The sequence below is a fragment of the Anoplolepis gracilipes genome, chromosome 6 (assembly GCF_047496725.1).
Source record: "Anoplolepis gracilipes chromosome 6, ASM4749672v1, whole genome shotgun sequence".
Classification (NCBI taxonomy): Eukaryota; Metazoa; Arthropoda; class Insecta; order Hymenoptera; family Formicidae; genus Anoplolepis; species Anoplolepis gracilipes.
Window position 1 is genome coordinate 14,320,017 of NC_132975.1, and position 24,850 is coordinate 14,344,866.

The following is a 24,850-nucleotide window of genomic DNA, read 5'->3' on the forward strand; positions in this document are numbered from 1 at the left end:
ATTTATTGTAGAAAGAATGTTAAATAAATGAATAAGGACACTATCCACATTGAAAAATATTTGAAAATAATTCTAATATATGCATGTTAATAGTGAATTATAATAACAATATAAAAAAGTTCATCAAATTTAATATCCATTTAAAGCACACAAATAACCAAATTCTTACATTTAATTCCCATAAATAGTTTATTGTATAATTATGAACAAATATACTTTATACTTTATATTATATTATTATAATATACATAACTCTTAAAAAATATTAATATTTCTTCATAATTGCTCATTTGTAAAATGGATACAAATAAATCGATTACAAAGCTATTTCTTAAAAATAAATGTTATTTTATTCCATTAATGCAGTATACAATCACTATTAAATAACAAAGAAAGATTGAAACTAGAAAGGGATCATTAGAGCGTTAAAAGCATATAGTACAACGTATATATATATTGTGTCAATATGAGCTTACATAACGAAAACTTTCTCGATCTTTTTATACGGAAATACTTCTTTGGTTTTTGGACAAATTACCGTACCGTTGTTTTCCTGAGCCATTTTTTCTAGTGCCTGTAACAACAATTGCAAACGTGTGCATATTTTCTAATATACATGTGTGTATTAAATATATAAATATATATATAATACCTTTATTAAAATTTAAAATTATTTAATACTTTATATTAGTGAATAATTATATTATTATATGCTAATTATTTTACTACTTCAAAATATGTATATTTTCAAGGCATTATTAATATCTATTCGTTATTTAATTTATTGTTTTAGAATATTTTCACATACTTGTTCACCATATACATATCCATTAGGCATCATCATCGGCTGATTATGTTCATTTAGTGGTTTTCCGCTTATGCTACAAACAAGCCGTGATTGTGAGCAATGAGCGAAAGGTAGTGGAGCGGCCAATTCATTTAACGCTTCGTTGCAGATTGGACAACTAGGATTTCGGCCTTCCTTATTTGCACTGTAACACTGAGGAGTTTTGAGGGCTGACAAGCCGGCCTGCAAAGCTACTGTAAATACGCTCTGGCTCGCCAATTGAAATAACCTGTAGTTTTCTTGACGAAATGTTTCAATCAGCTTGTCCCATCTGCAAGTGAATTTTTACAAATTGTTGTTATGATTTGTTATAAGATTAAAATTATTATTATGCTATATTATTAAATAGTTTCATGAATTTTTACAATTATGATTCATATAAATCGGACAAGTTTTTACAATTATTTTCTATTATTAATGAAACTTTTTTTTTTAAATTCTCTATAATAGATGAATCATAATTATGATGCATGTTTACAAATACCAATTGCAAACCTTTTTTCATCTAATAGATCTTTATAGGGGCTTAAACATGCATGGGCTGGAAATGCTAATTGCCCCATACAGCACTGAATTTCTTGCAGCTGATAGTCGTCGTAGTTGGAGAAGTACTTTCGAGCGTGTTTTACCGCGTCTAACCGTCTGTCAGTACGCACCAATTCGATAAATTCCTGTACGCGCAAATTAAACTCCATTGTGCTACCCAGTTTTCTTAATTTCGAACGATTGTCATGACACCAACCAATACATCTTGCAGTTTCGTGATTGGCCAGAGATTTCTCCACTTCTCTCGATACCATAAACACATCTATAAACATTAAAAAAAGTATTGATAGACAATATATATTATTATTAGGTAATTGCTAAAAATATATATGAAATATATGTAAAATTTTTTAAAAATTCAATGATTCTAAAAAAAGAATCAAGAAAATATTTTCTTCTATTTTTCAGAATATGTTTTTTTCAACATTGTGTGCCGTGTATCATGTAACTTTAAAAATATTAACAGATTATCTTTTAAAAGATAAAATAAATAAATTATGTATACATTAATCAGCTTTATATTAAAGAATACCGATATTTGTCAAATCTCTGAGCTCGTTACTGTCTGCCAATTTAGTCGCCGTTTTATAATATCCTTTGCGGAGAAAATATTCTACTAGCATTCTGTCTAATCTCTGTCGTCTCCACTGATTCACAGCACTTGGAGAAGTATTAGCGTGTTCCTTTAAATGATCCAATCTTCTTTTGCAAACCATGCCTGCCTGTAATTCCTCCGCTATGGATTCTTGAGCTTTACGCTTTAAAACTTGAAGCCTGGCAACAACACCACCAAGTAATTTACTGATTTCTCCGCTTGCTACATAAGATCCGTCGGTTTTGAGACTTTTCTCAAGTTCATTAGATACTGCTTGAACATGTGACACTTCTCTGTCAAGAGTCTTCTGGGCAGAGCGGAATTTTTTGTTCAGAAGCTCATATGGGACCTATATTTTAAAAGCATATTATCAGATACAAATAAAAAATTTGATATTATCTAGAAAAAAAAAACTAACAACACCTTTGGGAAATGTAGTATATTATCTTATATTAGTTTGGAATGTTTATTGTAATATTTTTTATTGTAATAGTGATATACATGAATTTGTATTTATTTATATTGTTATTTATTCTTATATTTTAAGAAATTTACTTTTTTATAGATTATCTATTTTTATAAATTTATTTACATATCCATAAAATATAAAATATAGAATAAAACATTTCTAAATAATAAATATCTCTCTATACTATAACGAAAAACATTGTCAACAAAATGAGAAAAATATGGATGTTTACCTTCAATGTAGGATGCTCAAGGCTCTTCACGTCTGACATGTTGGGATTAATAATCTAAGATGATTAGCGAAATAAGCGACAAATAGAAACACGATGAAGAAGACGATAGAATTAGCAATCCGATTGTGCGTCAATTATTACGCGATATAACGTCGATGTTCATGTCGATATACAGAATTGGCAGGAAGAATCGACAAACGGGAACGACGATTTGAAAGATTCACATCAACTCGCATTTAATTCTGGTCCATTTTTTCGATCACATATGTGCCTTTGTTTACGCGTAATTTTGGAATAGTTTAGTCACAGAGTAAAGATTTAGAAGAGGTATCTCGTTGCTGTAAAGTGAATTTAGCACGGACACACACCAATTGACGATTTAACCGACCGTGAAAATGGATGGGTATGAATTTCCAAAAGCGGATGTAATGGCGCTACTGTTTTGAAAACAGTAAAGTTTTGCGTTGAGCGTCACTGACGGATCCGCCGAATGAGATCCCCGGAGCTGGTACTCTGACAGCTGACAGCCTCGCACGTGTAAAGCTCGAAAAGATGACGTATGGTATCCATTATTGCGATCGCTGTAAATAAGGCAGCCGATAGGCCAGGACATAGATCACTTAGGCAGGAGTTTGCGCGATAAGGATTATCAACGACGTGTTGATTGGTCATTGGCGAGCGCCTGATATCTCGATTACGTGCACCGATAAGCATCAGAATAAAAGCACATGTAAGAATCCTTCACCTGAGTTCCCGGTATTTTACCGATAAAGTAATCTTACAATAGTATATTACAAAAGTTTGGAGATATGACAGAGAAACTGAATTCGAATTTAGAAGAAATCGTTGTCATGCACGAAGAACTTATAAACCACGAAATATCTAATTCTAAAAACTATGTGATGCGTACCACGGAAGTAAGTACGGAACGTATAGAACACATGGAGGAATATTATTGAAGACAGTTTAGATTATTTTAATAAAAAAGAACATACGTTGCAGCAAGCAGAACGAAATAACGAAGTTCAAAATATCAATAAAGAGTTAGCGCTTAAAGAAAGTCTTGTGCCTGAACTCTTAAAAGAATATACAGCAAACTGCAGAGAGTCGTAGGAATATTGCAGAAATGGAACAAAAAATTAAACGGCTGTATGCGGAAAAAGAAGAATTGTTACAAGCGCAACATCAGTTCCAAGTAAGTAATTAAAAAAAATTAAAATAATTGGTTAAATTTTACTCTATAAATATTCTTTATACATTAGCTGAAACACATCGTGAAAACGTGCAAGAATAACTAAAAAACATAGCGGAATTAATGCGTAGGATCATGGAACAAAACTTCTTGCTAATGAAATACAATCACTAAAAGAGAGACTCGAGTCACCCTTATGAGGCAAATGCGCATTGATGCAATTAATTTTGAAATGTGGGAACAATTTAAAGAAAAGGAAATTGATAGATTGAAAATTTATTTGTGCAATTTCATCAATATGCATAGAATCTTATTACAAGATTGAATGCATACTTGTGAAATTGCACGAATAAAAATACAACATAATATACAGAAGAATGTCTTTAAGAGAGAAATGAAGGAAGCTTTTGCAGTTAACAAAAGATTAAAGATATTTTTTTAATAATACTTGATAAAAAACTTATTCAGATACCTTTTAACATTTTTCTGCGACAAATATTATTAATATCTAAGCAATATAATTATAGGATGCATTGGAAATGCAAAAGGTGATGCAGCGACAAGAAGAGAAGGCCAACAGCAAAGATGAGATAAAAACATGGATATCTCAGGAATTTGAAGAGTTAACTATCTTGCATCAGTCTCTTAAGAGAATAGTTCATTACCATAGAAGCAGACTATTCTCTTAAGAGACTGATGCAAGATAGAGCTTCCTTAGTGTATCAATTAGAGAAATTTTTAAAAAATGATAATTCGAACGAAGAGGAACTTGCGACTATTTCCAAATTCATAGAGCTGTGTAATGTTCAATTGCAGATCTGCAACAAAAAATTCTCGAATCAGATCAAGGTAAAATATCTGAGATTATTTAATTAAATATAATGTACAACTTTCCTCTCTTAATCCATAATTTTTTTTAGAAACTAGAGCAAATACCAAGTGGAATACGATACATACAATAGCAGATGACAAAGTGGCATTGAAAACATTATTTTATATAATCTCACAAGACAGAAAGCAACAACTTACAAATATAATGAATTAAAAGTACGTATATTATATGTCATTATTTAAATTTGTATTATATATTTTAGTTGCTAAAATAACTCTGATGTCTTAGGAAAAATATCAGAATTTAGAAACGCAATTAAAAAAATGTTAGAAACGGGAAGAAGAGAACAAAATTACATCTTCACCAAATACATCTGAGTCATCTTCCAGTGACGCTGAAGCTGTAACAAAACAGGTAAATAAAAAATTAAATAATATCGAGAACGTGTTTTGTATTCTACTGAGATTATTTTTATTGTTAACTTTATTGTTTTAGGTTTTGACAAAGAGTAATTTTAATAAGGAAAGTAAAAGGTCGTGGCCTAAAAAAGAAAAAAAAAGAATCTAAAATGGAAATTATTGATGAGAATATTGACCTACACGATAGTTTAACGATAGAAGACGATGTTAGCAAAGATCCAAATTGGTTGAGCACACTTTATAATCGCATACAAAAGTTACAAGTAATAACCCAACATATTTACAATTGCTGTTATAAATATCACATAATACTTTGAAAGTTCTTTTTGTGTCAAAACAATGATTATATAGCTATATAAATGATTATTTTTTTTAAACGGTAAAATTATATAAAACGGTAAAAATTATATAAAATATGTAAATTGAATACGCGACACTCTCCATGGGATATATACTTATGATTAGAAAGAGAAATTTCTTTTCTAATCGCTTGATTGATTTAAACGGTACGTATTTTATTTGTTTAGGACAAATCCAAGCTCTCAGTTCAACGATTGACTTTTAAAATAGAGCCGAATGAAATAAAACGTCGTTCTTACAACATGTACATATCCGCGTGTAAAACGAAATGCTTCACGCGGATATGTACATGTCGTAAGAACGGCGTTGTTTGCAACAATTGTAACTGTAATCCAGAACAGTGTCAGAATAAAGATAAAGAAAATGTAAGTTGTAAACACACTATATATTAACTTTAGCTAATGTTTGTACACAAATGTGTTAATTATTTATTTTCTTTCAGTTACGCCATGTACTGTTTTTGGATATCATATTCTGACACTGTTCTGGATTGCAGTTACAATTGTTGCAAACAACGCCGTTCTTACGGACACGTACATATCCGCGTGGAGTATTTCGTTTTACACGCGGATATGTACGTGTCGTAAGAACGACGTTTTATTTCATTCGGCTCTATTTTAAAAGTCAATCGTTGAACTGAGCTTGGATTTGTCCTAAACAAATAAAATACATACCGTTTAAATCAATCAAGCGATTAGAAGAAAAGAAATTATTTCTCTTTCTAATCATAAGTACATGTCCTATGGAGAGTGTCGCGTGTTCAATTTACATATTTTATATAATTTTTTATGTCATCGACGCTTAAATTTATTTCATTTTTCATAGTTTTCTCATTAAGTTATTTGGATAGCCATCTGGTTTTTTACAGTTTTTTACTTTTATATTAAATGATAATGTTTCAAGTGACGTAATTGTTTAGAGCTGATATAACTCATAATAATTGATCAATTATATAAATGGTGACACTACATATTTTATCAATATTTCTTAGTTTAATAATTGAATGTAAATATGAACTCATCAGGATCAGACAAAAATAATTTAAATAATAATTCACACAGTTGGCGATACATTGATTATATGTGAAAATAAATATAAAGCAAAAGCTTTTGTTATCGATTTGTGTCCTTCCTTTTCGATCAAGATTTGGACAGAGTCTCGCAGAGACACGACATTCTAGTACATAGATAATAAATTGCAAATAAAATTAAATGTGCCAGTTTATTGTTTTGTGAAAGGATGTAATAGCACTTTCGTTATAAAAGTCATGAAAAGGATGAGACGATAAGCTTTTTCAGGTATGTAATATAAAATTTAATATACATAAATAAATATACATTACTTTGAAGTTTAATGTAGCTTTTACAATTAATTACTATAATAGCAGTTTTAATCATATTACAAAAGTTAATTAATATAAACAATAATAATAATAATGAGTATATAACCATTATTTACATTATGTAATGTGTACATATATAGCTTTGAATTACAGAATTTGAAAAAGAATTTTTAAAATTATAGCATAATAATAAATAATATAAATAATATTATATAATATAAAAGAATTTGAAAAAATGTAGCTGATGATGATTTGTATTTCGCGCGTAAAATACGAGTTAGGCTGATATACACATTTGTCGTACGACAAATTTTTCGAGTGTGTTGATTGGCTGCAGGATAGAAAATTTTTAGAGACTTAAACTTTTCCATCTTTTACAGTTAATCAGCATGCTTGAAAAATTTGTCATACGACAAATATAACATCAGCTTTAGAAAGAGAAAGAGTAAGTGAGACAGAGACACTAGACAATGATTGGTTACCTATCAAGTCCGCGCATGCGCAGTTCATTTTTAGGTACGCTGAAATTGCCAGAGTTGCGCTACTGTATATACTATATATACGGTGCCCATAGATACCATGACATACATTGTTTATATAATATCAGTGTATACTGTGTATATATTGCCGAATTCTTCAATTCGTTAATTTAATTATAATTTCAAATATTTTTTGTTTATATTTTCAACAGAAGACTAATTGACGTTTTATCGAGAAGCCGGATATCCAGTTGGAAGCGAACTAAACTCCGTAAAAGAGAAAAGTCTAACCTAACCTCTTCTCCGGAAAAAACATGCTCTCCCTGTGACAGTACGCAGCAAATTATTAACAATACTTCATCATGTATTCCATATGCAAGAATACTCATCCCGCAACGGGAGTCGAGCACGCGATCACCTGTCATTTTTTCAATCGTACTGAGAAATGCCTCGTCGTTGCCGGCGCGAACGTCATCCGGGTGTTTCGCCTAATCCCGGACATCGACTTGACGAGAAGGGAGAAATATACAGAAACCCGGCCGCCTAAGATGAAGCTGGAGTGTTTGTCGCAATATACTTTGCACGGGAATATCATGTCCATGCAGGCTGTTCATCTTGTTGGATCGCAGAGGGATTCTCTGTTGCTTAGCTTTCGCGATGCAAAATTATCAGTTGTGGAGTACGATCAGGATATTCATGACCTGAGGACAGTATCGTTGCACTATTTTGAAGAGGAAGAAATAAAGGACGGATGGACGAATCATCACCATATACCAATAGTAAGGGTAGATCCTGAAGGAAGATGCGCAATAATGTTGATATATGGCAGAAAATTGGTTGTACTACCTTTCCGTAAGGATCCCAGTCTCGATGATGGTGATTTGCTTGACAGTGCAAAATTAACATCCTCCAACAAGACTCCCATATTGTCCTCGTACATGATAGTATTAAAAACATTGGAAGAAAAAATGGACAATGTGATAGATTTGCAATTTCTATATGGGTATTACGAACCTACATTGTTAATTCTGTATGAACCAGTAAGAACGTTCTCAGGACGCATTGCAGTAAGACAGGATACCTGCGCAATGGTTGCTATATCCTTAAACATTCAGCAAAGGGTACATCCCATCATTTGGTCTGTTTCTAATTTACCATTTGATTGCTACCAAGTTGTACCTGTGAAAAAACCACTTGGTGGCACACTAATAATGGCAGTCAACTCACTTATTTATTTGAATCAAAGCATACCACCTTATGGAGTATCGCTTAATAGTTTAGCAGACACAAGTACCAATTTTCCATTAAAGCCACAAGAAGGAGTGAAGATGAGCTTGGAAGGTGCACAGGTCGCATTTATATCCGGAGATCGTTTAGTTATCTCTCTGAAGAGCGGAGAGCTTTATGTTTTGTCCCTCTTTGCTGACAGTATGCGATCTGTGCGTGGATTTCACTTTGACAAGGCAGCAGCTAGTGTGTTAACGTCATGTGTATGTATGTGTGAGGACAATTATCTTTTTCTAGGCTCCCGGCTCGGCAATTCGTTATTATTACGCTTCACCGAGAAGGAACCGGAAACTTTAAAGAATTTGAATGACGATGAGATTACTATTGAAGAAAACGAAAGCGAGGAAACCCCGGCCAAGAAGGCGAAGCAAGACTTTCTTGGTGACTGGATGGCGTCGGACGTGTTGGATATTAAAGATCCAGAAGAATTAGAGGTGTATGGAAGCGAAACTCACACGTCCATCCAAATCACATCGTATATTTTTGAGGTATGCGACAGCTTATTGAACATTGGACCGTGCGGAAATATTTCCATGGGAGAACCAGCTTTTCTGTCAGAGGAATTTCTACATAATCAAGATCCCGATGTCGAACTCGTGACGACGTCCGGATATGGCAAAAACGGTGCGCTTTGCGTACTGCAACGTTCCATACGTCCTCAGGTTGTGACAACATTTGAACTGCCTGGTTGCGAAGACATGTGGACCGTTATTGGCTCGTTAAATAACGACGAGCAAGTTAAGGCAGAGGCGGAGGGATCTCACGCTTTCTTAATATTGAGCCAAGAAGATTCAACCATGATTCTACAAACCGGTCAAGAAATTAATGAAGTAGACCAGAGTGGATTCAGCACACAAGGAAGTACAGTATTCGCAGGTAATCTCGGTGCCAATAGATATATTGTGCAAGTCACTCAAATGGGAGTGCGTCTTTTACAGGGCATCGAACAGATCCAACATATGCCCATAGATCTTGGCTGTCCAATCGTGCATGCGAGTTGTGCCGATCCATACGTAACATTACTCTCTGAAGATGGACAAGTGGTATTGTTGACACTTAGAGAAGTGAGGGGCACAGCGAGGTTGCATGCCCAACCTGCCAATTTATTATTTCGTCCTCAGATAGAGGCATTATGCACTTACAGAGATGTAAGCGGGATTTTTACGACACAATTGCCCGAGAGTGTGGACGACGAGCAAATCGAAGAGGAACACAATATAGAGGAACCTTCTCTTCTCAGTAATATCGACAATGAAGACGATCTGTTGTATGGCGATGCTCCAGCATTCCAGATGCCTGCACCATCACATCCAAAACCGTCGGATGGAGTCGTTAAGAAAGCACCTTGGTGGCAAAGGCATTTGCAAGAAATTAAACCAATCTACTGGTTACTTGTATATAGAGATAGCGGGACATTGGAAATTTATTCCTTGCCGGATTTACGGCTCTCTTATCTCATTCGTAATTTTGGCTATGGTCAATACGTACTGCACGACAGCATGGAATCTACAACATTGCAATCAGCACCGGTCAACGAGATCCCTAATCCCGAAATGCAGGTAATGGATTTGCAAATATATTTGGTATTTTTTCATAGTAATAATACACACTCTTGTACTATTAAGAAATTTATTATTTCTCTATAGGTTCGTGAAATTCTGATGGTCGCTTTAGGACACCATGGAAATCGGCCGATGCTCTTGGTACGTCTCGATTCGGAGTTGCAAATTTATCAAGCTTATAAATATCCAAAGGGACATTTAAAACTGAGATTTAAGAAATTGGAACACGGAATAATCCCAGGACGTTTAAGCCCAAAACCGAAGGAAGAAGACATGTCCATGAATGCGAGTGAAACTCGCATCTGCATGATGCGTTATTTTAGCAACATCGCCGGATACAATGGTGTATTTATCTGTTGCGATTATCCACACTGGATATTTTTGACCGGACGCGGTGAATTACGCACGCATCCAATGGGCATCGACGGTCCCATCACGTCTTTCGCCGCTTTTAATAACGTTAATTGCCCGCAAGGTTTCCTATACTTTAATAGAAAGGAGGAGTTACGGATATGCGTTTTACCAACACACTTATCGTACGATGCTCCTTGGCCAGTTAGGAAAGTCCCCCTACGATGTACCCCACATTTTGTTACATATCATCTGGAAAGCAAAACCTATTGTGTGATAACAAGCATAGCTGAACCTTTGAAAAGTTACTACAGATTTAATGGCGAAGATAAGGAATTTACAGAAGAAGAGCGTCCAGAAAGATTTCTATATCCGTCTCAAGAGCAATTTTCTATTGTATTATTTTCTCCAGTTTCATGGGAAACTATTCCTAATACAAAAATCGAACTGGAACAATGGGAGCACGTCACTTGTTTAAAGAATGTGTCTCTAGCTTATGAAGGAACAAGATCTGGTCTGAAAGGTTATATAGTATTAGGAACAAATTATAATTATGGTGAAGATATCACAAGCAGAGGACGCGTAAGTTCTACAAATCAAGAAAATCTCAAATCCTATCAGTTGGTTATTTTATTATACTCCTTTTTTTTTAATTTTCAGATACTTATATTTGATATAATAGAAGTGGTACCTGAACCTGGCCAACCATTAACCAAAAATAGATTTAAACAAATTTATGCGAAGGAACAAAAAGGACCTATAACTGCTATAACTCAAGTATCAGGATTTTTAGTCTCAGCTGTTGGTCAAAAGGTCTTTTCTATTAATTTATTTTTACAAGAGATTTGTATTTATATTATGAATAATATTAAAAATTTATATTGTTTTATTGCATAGATTTATATTTGGCAACTGAAAGATAACGATCTTGTTGGAGTTGCTTTTATCGATACTCAAATTTATATCCATCAAATGTTAAGTATCAAAAGTCTTATTCTGATAGCTGATGTTTATAAATCCATTAGTTTGCTAAGATTTCAAGAGGAATATAGGACACTGTCTCTTGTTAGTAGAGTAAGTAGTGCTCCATTAATTTAAAAACAATATTAATCATATATACATTAAATTATATAATTTGTGTATCTTTATATTATAGGATTTTAGACCTGCTGAAGTGTATACGATAGAATATTTAATTGATAACACAAACTTAGGATTCTTTGTGGCTGATGGAGAGAGCAATCTAGCTTTATTTATGTATCAGCCAGAATCGAGAGAAAGTCTGGGAGGTCAAAAACTGATTAGAAAGGCTGATTTTCATCTAGGACAAAAAGTAAACACTTTCTTCCGAATTAGATGTAGGGTCACTGATCCTGCAAATGAGAAGAAGCATTTTTCCGGCGCTGACAAAAGACATGTAACTATGTATGGTAAGTCAAAATACATATATATAGAGAATAAAAAAATAATATATAATCTATTCATACTCTTTAAATAATTTTATTAAGTATATTTTTTGCATGTGTTTTTTTTTTTACATTTTACAGCAACGTTAGACGGCAGTCTTGGTTATATTCTGCCAGTACCAGAGAAAACATATCGGAGACTACTTATGTTACAAAATGTGCTCGTGACACATATCTGTCATATTGCAGGCTTAAATCCAAAATCATATCGGCAAGTTTCACTTCTAATTATAAAGATTATATTTTTATAATTATTTAATTTATTGATTTGCTTTGATATACAATCAGGAATATTATTAATGTATAAATTTTTTTTTCGTTTAGAACATATAAAAGTTACATACGAAATCAAGGTAATCCAGCAAGAGGCATTATTGATGGTGATTTGGTCTGGCGTTATCTTCTCTTGCCGAACAACGAAAAAGCAGACGTAGCTAAGAAAATAGGAACGCGCGTTCAAGAGATTATCGAAGATATTACTGAAATTGATCGACAAACGGCACATTTCTAATTATAGCTGTATTATAGATAACATTTATTATAAGATTATATCATCTGAAAACCATACATTATAAACTTTGCTTGCACGAACATTGAATTCTAAATGTATATAACAGTATGTATGCCTTGAAATTATCACAGGATTCTTGCAATTGTTTAACTCACATATATTGCATTAAATTGTCATTAAACCCATTAAATCTAAATTTTTGGTACTTGAAAGAGTAAGAGGTATAATTTTTACTTTCTTATTTTATGGAAAAAATGTGATACTGCTTTATAATAAGTTTTTATCGAATCACGACAAATTGACAGATTAGTTTATCACTTGTGTAATCAAACTAAGTAATAGAAATATTCACTGCATTATTGTGACGATAGATTTTTCTCAAATGCAGCAATTATCTCGAACAGCTTCTAGAAGAAGTATCATTGAAAGACGTCTTACCTTACGAGGAGACAGTCAAATATGTATGTGCCAGCAAAGTATTTGTAATTAATATGTACTTTGTAAAAAATAAAGTTTTTTTAAGAAATATTTATAAAAATATATATTAAAATATCTCATATAAAATGTAAGTTAATACAAGATTTTTCTAAGATTATACTATTTGTTTCATGTATGTATATTGATCAAACAATTCATAACAGTTAATCACGTTTCTCGAATACGCGAAACATTATTCGTCTCTCTTTATTTTTTTAAAAATTTTAATTAAGTTTGATTTATTGATAACAAAGTAAGTATTTTATATAAAGATTCTGTATCAATTTATAATGAAAAAGTTCAACACAAATATTTAATATTTTTTTAAATTATATATATAGTGGCTGCTGAACCAACATTATTAGAAAGAAGACTCTACGAAGCATCTGATGTATTTGACAATGCAAGAAGTGGAGAAGTGGATGTTAGAGATTTAGGAACTATAATCAGAGCATTAGGTTACAATATAATATAAATATAAAATATGATAAAAATATTCTATAACATAATAAATTTACTTTTCTTATAGAATCTTTCATTCTTTTTTATAATTATTTATTTCATTCAATAGGATGTGTCATCACAGAAGCTGAGTTACAAGAAATACAAGTAGAAGTAGAAGATGTTGAAAATAATTGTGTGCCAATAAATAGATTTGTAGACTACATGAGCAAAGCGATTAATGAACGCAAGTACGTTTAAGTCAAAGTTTTTTTTTTAATCAGAACAAATAATTGATAAATTGAGAAATGTAATTTTCTACTATAACATAATAAATATCTTGCTCTTACAATTTACTTAGATTCAAGCCAGCAGAACCAGAAGAGCTATTAAAAGCATTCCAATTGTTAGATCCTGAAAATCGCGGATATATCATGAAAGATGATTTAGAAAAATCAATTATGGAAATTGGAGAGCCATTTACAAAAGAGGAAGTAGCTGACATGATGGCTGTAGCTTGTGATGTGGAAACAGGAAAAATTAATTACGAGCATTATATCAACTTGTTAATTGTATGTATACAGTTATTACTAAGGTTTCTTTACATCACACATAGAAGTATATATTTTATTCAAAAAATATTGAGATTTCCACTTGAGATAAAAATTACAGGTGAAAATTCCCGAAGATATTAATGTGTATAGTATTGTTGATAAATTAGAAGCTGCAAGATTGGCAGCGTTACCTAAACGACCTTTATGGGAAGGCTTTTTTAAGGAAGATACCTGACAAAAGTGCTATATTATTTTAGTAAAATATTGTTATTTTTATGAGAATCTCAATACATGAAAAGTTAAAATTCGCGATCCATGAAAATTATGAATTTATATAGTTCATGTTGCACAAGTTTATTTTCAAAATATATTTATATATAAATATTATAAAATTGTTAAAGAGTTCTTTTTAGATTCTAATTAAAAAAGGCCTAAAAATATATTTTATATAAAAAAATATTCAATTTTTACATTTTTGTGAAAAATATATTAAAATCTAATATTAAAATATAAAAATATGACAATTTTTTCTTACAAATAATATGTGATTAAATGTAAGTAGGTATATCAATCAACAAAGAAAATTATAACTTTGAAAATATTGGAGGATCACCTTTCACTGCCTGTGCCATAGCTGCATTTAAGAAATCTTCGCTTTGAAGCATTGCCTTGTTCTGCATCGCCTATCGAGAATCCCAATAATATATATATATTGAAACAATTTTAGATATAAGAAATTATTTTACATATAATAATAACTATTATTATTATTATATATAAAATAATTTCTTGTATTACATATAATATTTCTTATATATAATAATAATAATTATTATTATTATATGTAAAATAATTTCTTGTATTACATATAATTATAATTACATATAATTATAATTTTAGGTGGAATAAGTAATGAAGAACACTTACAATATGATCTAATCCTTCTTGAACAGAGTGATCTCTGGAATATACCAAGTTTATTTTTGAACCTTGCACAGCAACTGGACTCTTATTTGCAATATTTTCAGCAACTTCTGTCGCTTTATTTAATAAGCTGGACAAAAATGTGAATAATCTTAAATTAATTCATCTTGTTCATATGATCATTACAAGATTATACATTCTTTTTTCAATGTATTTATTATTTTACCTTTCTTCATTGTCCAACAAACGACTTATAAATCCACTTTCCAATGCTTCAGCCGCCGGAAATTTTCGTGCTGTGTACACAAGTTCTCTTACTAAACTGTCAGCTCCCACAACCTTTGGAAATCTTTGAAGTGTGCCTACATCGGCCGCCAAGCCAAGCTCAATTTCTTTTATTTGGAAGTATGCATCAGAGGAAGCATAACGTATGTCAGTTGTGGATATCATGTCTACACCTGCGCCGATGCATGCACCATGTATAGCAGCTATTACAGGTTTTGGGCACTGTCAATTAATTTTGTATTGTTGTTTTATTTGTAGAAAAAAGCATCATATTAAAAATATGTAATGCGTAATGGATTATGCGATTTGCAGAGAATATATCACAATATATATTCTCCAATATATCTTCTCTCTCAATATATATTCTACATATAATGGGAAATACCTTCTCTATAGCTGTAAATGCGTCTTGATAATCTTTAATTTTAGGCTCCAAAACTTTACATTTACGTGCAATATCCTCATGCTGTGCTAAGCTCTGACCGATTTCCATCATTCCCTGCAGATCAATTCCTAAAATAATTATTGGTAAATAGAATGATTCTACTTATTTGTTAATGTTATAATAATTCATTTATTTATATATTATTATTTCATACCTGTACAAAATGCCTTTCCAGCACCTGATAAAATAATTACTCTGCAATCAGGATTGTATGCTAATCCGTCAAAACATTCTTTAAACTCTCTACAAATGAAAATTGTTCCTTCAAATATAGGACTTAATTGTAAAAGACATTTAAAAAATGATTTTTCATACCTCCACATAGTTGGGTTTATTGCATTCAGTTTTTCTGGTCTATTCAACTTAACAATGTAAACAAAAGGTTTTGGAGTAGATACCGCTAACGTTTTATATGTAGGTAACATTTCTGTAGAATATCTCAATTTAGAAGCAACTTGTAAATCTGTAAATTTATTAACAGATATTTAATTCTCCCATAATTATCATATAATAGATTTTTTTATATAGCTAAATTTTGTAAATGTTTGAGAAAGTTAATTAGTTTATATAGTATATAAATAAAATTTTGAAAAAAAAATATATAAATCTCCTTACAATTTCCAATTGATCTTGACAAATTATTTTTAATAATATTTATGATCATGTTGTGGGTGATTCTAGAAACAAAAATAATCACTTAATAAATAAATCTGAATATATACATACAACGTTTATAGTACTTCTGTTTTTTTTACGGTATAATAAAAGTTAACTATATTTAAATATTACATTAATAATATCAGGAGAGTTGACAAAAATATCACTGCTTAAAGGTCGACAGGACCGACGAGCAAACTCCGAATTGATATTGAAGACCTCGCGCGGTGACAATGCGAAACTACACTCGGACATATATATACATATTTGTACATATGCAAATATAAATTTCACAAAAAGTGGGCGCCCATTAGCCTTGTTACATTACTGCTTTTTGCCACGAGAGACCAGAAAGCATTTTCAGACCGTATTTTGACCGATATGTTAGAAGAACAAGGATAGCGCGATCCTTTTCTATCTTGTCTCACGCGATGCTACCAACATGATCTTTCTGTTAGCTGTACCTTAGGTGCAGATAGCGATATCCGCTTTTACAATATTTAGCTCATAAAGAAGTTATATTTCTTCGTGAAGCTTTTTTTATATATTCTTTATATAATAACGCAGGTCGCGACAGAGCCAGATTTTGCATTTTTGATTCGAAAAAATTTATAATAAATTGATTTCAAATTCAAAGCGCAGCTACACCTGACCGCGGTAACTCGCGATCAGCAGAACATTTTTTGAAATTTTATTTCGATCTTTTTCTCAAAAAATCGCTCTGTAGCGACCTGCAAAATATCCTACCGATTACGAATATCACAATTTTATTAAGATTCTCTTTATATTTTGGCTGTAATACTGTTTTTGCGAAACAGTAGTTCGCAGCCGGCCGATAGGAGTCTCCACAGTGCCTCCTGTCGACCCTTAATAAAGTGCACTGTCATTCACAAATAGTACATATATACTATATATTATATATAATATATAGTCAATTTCTATTAAAATTTTTTTATGTTTTATATAAATAATATAGTTATACAAGTTTTTATTATAGTTTATAATACCTAATTTAATAATTAAATTTAAATTTTTGTTTCAAGTTTTCTCTATTCGTAGGCAATTATTTTCTCCTATTTCCTTTGAATCAGCTGTTTTCTATAATAGATTTCTTCTTTTCCACCGGACGATTAATCACGTGATCATACCGACCGAAAAGACTGTAGCTACGTAGTACGTGTTTTGTAGACGTGTGGCGTGGGGCGTTCAATATTTAAATAAAAATTGTGTAACGGAAAGAGAATGATTGCTCTCGAGTATTTTCTTGCTGTAAATATTTATATAATAGTATAATTCTCTAATAATCGGCAGATTTCATTTTTCGTTTCGAAAGAGGTACCTGATCTGGAGAAATGTCAGACATTAATGTGATGTTCGAAAGTTAAGTATTTACGTGTACGTCAATTTGACAAAAAACTTTACCGTACCTTCTCGTCAAAGTTGAACAAATAAAGGAAAAGATGGGATGTCGCCGAGTCAGCATGTGTGACAATTTTAGAGGTATGCCAAGTTTCTTTTATAGATAAAAAATATGTACCTATGAACTAATATTAAGATAATTGTAAATTGTAAAATTTAATACCGTATTATGTGCATATCATTCAGAAAATGTTCTGTCATCCGAAAGACTACGTCGGGACATTTTTGGGATATTTTTTGGATATACATTCTGTCTTGGAGCTAGATATCGTCCAGATACCAAGTATGATCAAGAACGATTTCAAGTAAATATTTCGCTCTTTAATTATCTTTCCCCGAACCGCCCTTGAAAAGGAAAGATCCTTGATAATCACATAATTTTATATGAGAGTCTATAGATGATTATGAGTCTTTAATAGTACCTTTCAACAGTGATTGAGTATATTTCTTTTGAATCTGTCCATAGAATTATGAAATTTGAGAAAAAAAAGATTAGAAAATTGTTTATTTATGTACAATGACTTAAAAATGAGACACGTTTTTTAGATTAATATAAAAATTATTTCTATTTAATATATATTATTATTCTGAGACTTCTCTAGAAAAAAAGTTTTGTGATTAATTAAAATTTTATATTATAAATAAATAATTGCGAGAATTAAATATATATAGAGCTCTGCAAATGTGTTGCGTAAATAAATATTTCAATGCAATTAATTGTTTCAATAAAGTACAATTAGAAAAATATTTGTCAAAGAATTTAAAGTTAAAAGAGTAACAAAAAATATAAAATTATCTTTTAAAAAAATATATGTAATAAGATGTGACGTATTCTTTGAACATGATTATATATAACTTTTTATGAAAGATTAAAATATCTAAAATAAAAAAATAATAATTTTCTGCAATTTTCGATAATTTTTTGTTTTCATATAAAAAATATTTAACTTTGTAGAAATATTCTTTCCTTTTTTTTTTTTTTTTTTTTTTTGTTTAATCGAATTCTATTTTTTAAATTTAAACTTTGGATTCGTGATGTTTGTTTTTTTTCGCGTTACATTTTAAATCGTACATTACACTATTTTTTAATAGTTTTACGTAAAGATATAACTTGACATAAATCACTTCATCATTAGAGAGGTTCACTTTTACATTTGTGCTCTTCTAGTAAAGATTGAAGTGTCACCGTTCTTCGAGCGAAGCACGATGAAAAGTGGGAAGGGGAAAAACACGGGTGGAATGAAAAAAGGACGAACAGCAGCGGAATATCCACTTTTTGCGTGGCTGTTACTTACCTTAAACGAGCTAAGATTCTCATATAAAATAGCAGAGAAGCTTTTTTATACATATACGAGCCTTATTTGCGACACCGCAATCAAAAGCGACGAAACGGCGGTTCTTATTTTCAGACCATAATTTCAAGGCGACAAAATTAAATTTCTCATCATTTCGGCGGCTATTTTTCGTTAACCCGTTTCATTCATCTCTATATATTAATTGTGGAATTTTAATTTACGCGCATACTACCTTTTCATTTCCGAAATCATCTTATCTGATCCTCATCAAAGCGCGGCTTACTTTAATTATAATATTTTTAGAAAATAATAAAATAATAAATTTCTTCTCTTTTTTTCAGAGAATTCGTGAAAACGCAGATTTTATACACGAATTATGATGAAATATTTCAGGAACCTTTCTGCAATTTTTCTGCGTGCTATATAAGAAACTGCGTCGTATTATGCTACATATTATTACTCTATTACTAAATCTATTATCAACAATTCGAGTGTTAATTATTCTGTTATGTCGACATTAGAACAGCGAATAGTAACGCATTAAATAAAGTGCTTAGTTAACTCTTGGCTTAGTAAGTAAACGATGAATATAGGTTGCCGTGTCTACTTTAGGGAAACACCGACCTCTCGAGAGTGCGGTGCCCTTTTTCTATCTCACATTTACAAATAACAAACGTCAGTCGATTTAGAAACCGACACACGGAATTTTAATGATGTTTTTTTTTCTTCATACATTCGACAGTAGTAGGTTTAGAAAGAGATCTCCGAGTGCCTTAAAGTGGAACAAAATTTACCGTATAATTAAGCTTCTCGATTATAAAAAGTTTTCTTGTTATATTGAAAAAAAAGACTTCTCTCTATAATTACTGGCAACAGTAATTATATAATTTCAATTAGAAAAAGTAAGAGGTAAGCTTTCTTTGACGAAATGATTTCGCGCAATAGTCGAGGTCGCATAAATGGGTTTTTTTTTGTATTAATTCATCCTTGATGTTTAAACGTAATCGTAACAACATTTATCTTTGTCGACAAATATATTTCGATTAGACTTATTTTGTAAATTATTTATTATTATATTGATTGCGTGTATTTTTTTTTAAATGTCTAAGCTTATTACCACCCATAGCGTGTAAGCTATTATATGTTTACATTGATGTATATTAAATACGATATATATGATTAATATTTGAATAACTTTGAAATAACATATATATTATATATATATTTAATAAGTAGAACAGGTGAATAAATAACTCTTTATTCTTATAAAATGTATATGATGCAAAATTAAATTATATATTTTTATATATTTCACACACTTGTATTTTATAACACAGAAATTGACGTAATTATTTAAGAAAGTTTTAATTACAAGAATCACGACAAAAACAATTATAACTATTATACTGATATTGCTAAATGCTTCTTTTTGAAGATATTTATAGAGAGAACAAAAAAAACTGAATATCATGATGAAGAAATTGATGATAGAAGTGACATTCTACAAAGAATCTGTAGGTGTAATCAAGCTATGTGGGAACAAGCTAAGAGTATTTTCAGTCGATGACCTATTACATTTTTCTTTAAATGCTTTTTTTATCATACGGTGATATACTACATTATTAATAGTGAATGAAAAAATTTAATAAGGATTATTTATCAAACGTAAGAAAAAAAGTTTCAGCGAAACTTTGGTGTAAAAATTGTTTTCTTACTATTCACATTTCCTTCATCTTTTGTTAATTAATTTTTTTTTTACATAATATTGAGTTTTCCTCTAAGGATTACGATGTTTACAGGGAAAATTCGCACGTGCGCGAGCGAGATGGGCGAAGCACGCGCAGTGGGGGAAAGAACGAAAGAGCGGAAACACGTGCGGGAAAAGGACGCAGCGAGGAGCGAGGGACCGTAGTATGACGAACGCGAGGCAACCGGTGCAGACGATAGTGCGGGCAGTCTGCGCACGGACATCGATCGAGGTTCACGTTTCATCCACTCCCCGAAATTCCCAATTGTTTTTCGAATCGCGCGAAATATTAACGATACATCACGTACTTACAGAAAGAGGAGAGAGAGAGAGAGAGAGAAAGAGGTACTCGCCGCGATATTCAATGCGGCGAATTGCGTGCGTGACAGTGCGATGACACCTGTGCTTTTCCGAGAGGAACGAACCGTCCAGTACCGCAGCTGTGGAGGGTGTTTTTCCGGTGCACCATAGGAGTTTTCTGCAGTAACCGGAAGACGTCGGTTCGCCAGTGACCTCGCTGCTGATATAAAGGTAAATGACAATTCATTCATAATTTTTCGTCGAGTAAAGAGGAAGTTGTATCGCTGTTTAATCGCAACACCAACAATGAAATAATGCAATTTTGCATCTTTTTATTACTTCAAATATAATGAAACACCATTAATAGTAGTGAAAATATTTTATTAAATTTTGTGAAATTATTATCTCTCATTTGCTATTGGTTAGGTGATTGTTGACACAAGCCATGTTATTTAATAAAATTAAAATGAAGTTAGAGATATCTTTGACGCAATACGGTATTACACCACAAGGGCGTTCGCACCAGTAATTCCGGGCAATCGAATCGATCGCCAGCACGATTTTACTGGTTGTTTCTGTATACGCTTCCGGAAATTCGCTTATTCCACAACTTTTTGCATTGTGTAGCTTCTCCAACAAAGTTTGTAACGCACCACAATGACGAAGAACTTTTGCCACCATGTATTTCGCACGTAAATTTAATAACGTTACGTCGAGTTGCGTGCCAATGATTCAGTGCAAATGACAAAAAAGGAAAAAGGAAATTACCGCGACTATTTATACGCAATATTCATTTTCAAATCTTCCAGTCACAAATTACAAAATATAATAGCGCGAATGACGAGCGAAATTTCGTGCTATTACAGAAGTCCGCAATTTATCGCGTTTACCACAATATCTTTACAAAAATGATTACTCGCGGGTAGGACATCTTTTTTCACAATCGAAGGGTTAATCTCAATTTTTTGGCATTTGTAATGTCTCGAATATGATTATGAAATTGCTTTTATGACCCTGTTAGTAGCGGCGGACAATAATGGGGTCTACAATAAGACATGCACGAACGCTTGTCTTTGCATTCTCCTTCGAGGGGAAATGCAAAATACACGTACAGCGAATATGAGAGACATCTCGAGTTAGATTAATTCACGACACACATTTCTGTGAAAGTAGTTATTACAAGATCATATTTTTTGGAATAAAATATTTTTTCTTTTGCGTTAAAAAAGATATATCGCGTTTTTCTGAAAAAAGTCGATCATATTTGTCAAATAAAGTTGGATGCAAATTAGAATTTTAAATTGAAATCGGCTTTAACATAATTTTCTCATCTGAAAAAGGAATCTTTTTTAATATTCTTCTTTTAAAAACCTCCGGATTTATTCGACATTATTTGATACAGAATTTAAAAAAAAAAACGCCATTTTTTCACAATCTAATAAATAACTAAAATAACAAATAATGCATTAATACATAATTATAAATAAAAATAATTTTCTTTGTGGCATCTTTTGTTTATTTTAAGAATTACGAGAATGTATTAAAATTTACGTTTATTTGTGATTCTAAATTTTGCTAAAACAATGAACCATAACAACTTTTGTTCTTAAATCCCGAATTAATTTCAAGGAAATTATTTCAATTTCTTTCCAAGACATTTTTAATTGTCTTGAAAGGTTTTTGTTTTATCCCCCGCGCTTTATCGCGTTGCAGATTCGCGAGGATTTCAAATTTGTATATATATGCTTAACAAATTACATATCCTATATTAAACTAGGAATAACGGTAGAATTATAGAAAGATCGATAGCGAGAGACGCATTCATTTCACTGTGCTATAAATTGCTCGGTCGTATATACAAACTGCAGAGCATGTGAAAGCGGTCGATTCGCTTTTACTGCTCGTAACGCTATTTCATATCCACTGTGCATCCACGGCCACGCGATCATGTACCTATATACATTCCAGAGCACGTAACGTGTTTAATTTACCGAAGTTCATCGTTTTTATGTTTCCAATTTAACCCTTGCATATGCCATTTTAGTTTAACAGTCGGCATACACGTCTCAGGAAAAAATCATCGCGATATCGCGGAATTGAATTTTCTACTAAATGTAGAAGCTACGACCGGATGTGGATCTGAAATTGAATTGAAGAAACGGATTAAATTACGATGGATCGGAGCGATGTACGCGTGTATACAAGCGTGTATACAAGCTTGACAAAGTGTTCCTTGTTTCGTTACCGCGTATTCTCAGTAACGAAATTACGGCTCGTGTAATGTGATGCGTATTCGTCATTCAATCTCTCACGTTCATCAATTTATACGCCGCGCAATTATTTCGCAGAGCAATTTAATGTATAAATTTTTTATCTTAAATAAATCTTAAAATCTTTTTTTTTTTTCCTATATCCTTCATCTCTTGAGGAAATTGACCGAATAAATTCGAGGAGAAGAGTTAGGAGAACTGTTGATACGTAAAGAAGCATCTTGTGTTTAATATGCAAAGAGAGCAAATAGTTCCACACTTGAATGTGGAACGACGTGACGAGTCGCTTTCGCGAGGAATTACTCTCGTCGTTCTCTAGAAATTGCAGAGCTTCCCTCCAAAGCTCCCGTGCGCCATATTCACGCTGTATCTCTCGTCAACGTTTTTGTAAACGCGTTATTTTCTTGCGGAAATCTCTGGTGGCCATCTGTCAGAGAGAGGCGCTCCGCTGTTGCGTTTCTCGCTGGTTCGCGACAATCGCGTAAACCTGCTCGACGCGTTCTCGGATTTTTCATTACATTAATCGTTATTTACATCATCGTGATATTCAATATATCTCGAGGCGTTTGATCTATTCGAGTTCTTGTATCGTTTAACTTACATGTGTATATGTGTACTTTCTTGTCTTCAACCTCTTGTAATATAATTACACAGAAAAAAAGAATATTCTTACTTTGATAATATTTTTAGTTTCAAAATGATAATCTTGAAATGAGATTATATTACGTTAAATAAAGAAAATTTGCTTGGATGAAGACATTTTATATAGTTCAACCAAAAGAAAATATATTCTTCTTATGTAAGAATAATTTTTTTTGAATGGAGAAGAAATAATGTTGGATAGAAAATAACACATCGAAGATTCTAATTTTTTTAAAGTTAAAATAATTATTTTATTCTTGAAATGACAATTATAATATTGAAATAAGATTATAAGATTGTTGAAATTTAAGATTTTTAAATTCTAAGAAAATTATCAATTGTTACGTACATATGAAACAATGAAAGCGTTCATATGAGTATATAAATTTTGATTTGACCCTTTCTTTTTTTCTGTGTAGATTATATATATCATTAGTTAGTTACATTGTCCGCTTCTGTCCGATAATTTTGTATTTTACACACACACACACACACACACACACACACACACAGATATATATATAATTTTTTGCCAATCGATAACTTTGCATTTTGTAAATTTAATTCATAAAATTACTATACTACTTTGTTGGAGAGTTTTTGTGAAACATTTTCTAATTATGTAAGAATTTTTACATTTATCTATTCTTCTTTGACTTCCGTATTGAAATTAGCGAAATTAAGTGCATTGAACTGGGTGTTTTGAAAGTAAGCGCACTGATAGATTAACTCTTACGTGAGATTCATTATAGATTTTTACAGGGATTACTTTCTTCCAGACGCTTTGTAATCTTGTATGCTTCGTGCACACATTGTGAATTTCTAATCATACAATTTATGAATTACATCACATACATTTTCCTACTACTTTCAGAAAACTAACTGATAATATCGCGCTAAGGAA

The 24,850-nt window shown here is 31.8% G+C and overlaps 5 protein-coding genes and 1 pseudogene across 6 annotated transcripts in view; 4 read left to right on the forward strand and 2 right to left on the reverse strand.

Annotated features, from left to right (window-relative positions):
* Positions 1 to 327: 327 nt before the first annotated feature.
* Kaz (E3 ubiquitin-protein transferase Katazuke) lies at positions 328 to 3,010 on the reverse strand. The gene is made up of 5 exons (XM_072894584.1): positions 2,690 to 3,010; positions 1,926 to 2,337; positions 1,343 to 1,655; positions 809 to 1,118; positions 328 to 574 (listed from the first exon to the last, which is right to left on the reverse strand). Exons 1-5 carry the CDS (start codon positions 2,726 to 2,728, stop codon positions 473 to 475), a joined length of 1,176 nt encoding a protein of 391 aa, XP_072750685.1. The 5' UTR covers positions 2,729 to 3,010; the 3' UTR covers positions 328 to 472.
* Positions 3,011 to 3,815: 805 nt separating this feature from the next.
* Positions 3,816 to 6,545, forward strand: LOC140667237 (uncharacterized; annotated as a pseudogene).
* Positions 6,546 to 7,407: 862 nt separating this feature from the next.
* On the forward strand, positions 7,408 to 12,875 carry Cpsf1 (cleavage and polyadenylation specificity factor subunit 1). Its single transcript, XM_072894557.1, has 7 exons — positions 7,408 to 10,159; positions 10,247 to 11,095; positions 11,174 to 11,326; positions 11,411 to 11,587; positions 11,670 to 11,943; positions 12,061 to 12,190; positions 12,304 to 12,875. The coding sequence occupies exons 1-7, from the start codon at positions 7,676 to 7,678 to the stop codon at positions 12,488 to 12,490; spliced, it is 4,254 nt and encodes a 1,417-aa protein (XP_072750658.1). The 5' UTR covers positions 7,408 to 7,675; the 3' UTR covers positions 12,491 to 12,875.
* A 101-nt stretch (positions 12,876 to 12,976) lies between these two features.
* LOC140666993 (dynein regulatory complex protein 8) lies at positions 12,977 to 14,918 on the forward strand. The gene is made up of 5 exons (XM_072894587.1): positions 12,977 to 13,220; positions 13,309 to 13,425; positions 13,539 to 13,659; positions 13,770 to 13,980; positions 14,863 to 14,918. Coding segments are annotated over exons 1-5 (459 nt in total). The 5' UTR covers positions 12,977 to 13,219; the 3' UTR covers positions 14,872 to 14,918.
* On the reverse strand, positions 14,211 to 16,686 carry LOC140666992 (delta(3,5)-Delta(2,4)-dienoyl-CoA isomerase, mitochondrial). Its single transcript, XM_072894585.1, has 8 exons — positions 16,406 to 16,686; positions 16,232 to 16,293; positions 15,932 to 16,079; positions 15,771 to 15,859; positions 15,557 to 15,684; positions 15,113 to 15,393; positions 14,890 to 15,016; positions 14,211 to 14,645 (listed from the first exon to the last, which is right to left on the reverse strand). The coding sequence occupies exons 2-8, from the start codon at positions 16,278 to 16,280 to the stop codon at positions 14,547 to 14,549; spliced, it is 921 nt and encodes a 306-aa protein (XP_072750686.1). The 5' UTR covers positions 16,281 to 16,293; positions 16,406 to 16,686; the 3' UTR covers positions 14,211 to 14,546.
* An 817-nt stretch (positions 16,687 to 17,503) lies between these two features.
* The window catches only part of LOC140666530 (uncharacterized), a 31,579-nt gene continuing 24,232 nt past the window's right edge, over positions 17,504 to 24,850 (forward strand). Inside the window, exons 1-4 of one of the 2 annotated variants that reach the window (XM_072893802.1) lie at positions 17,504 to 17,773; positions 17,879 to 17,997; positions 20,787 to 20,966; positions 21,049 to 21,265. The gene's annotated coding sequence lies outside the window, so the exon portion shown is untranslated. Of the gene's footprint in view, positions 17,774 to 17,878; positions 17,998 to 20,786; positions 21,266 to 24,850 lie in introns of both variants that reach the window. The other variant, XM_072893803.1, reaches the window with a different exon arrangement.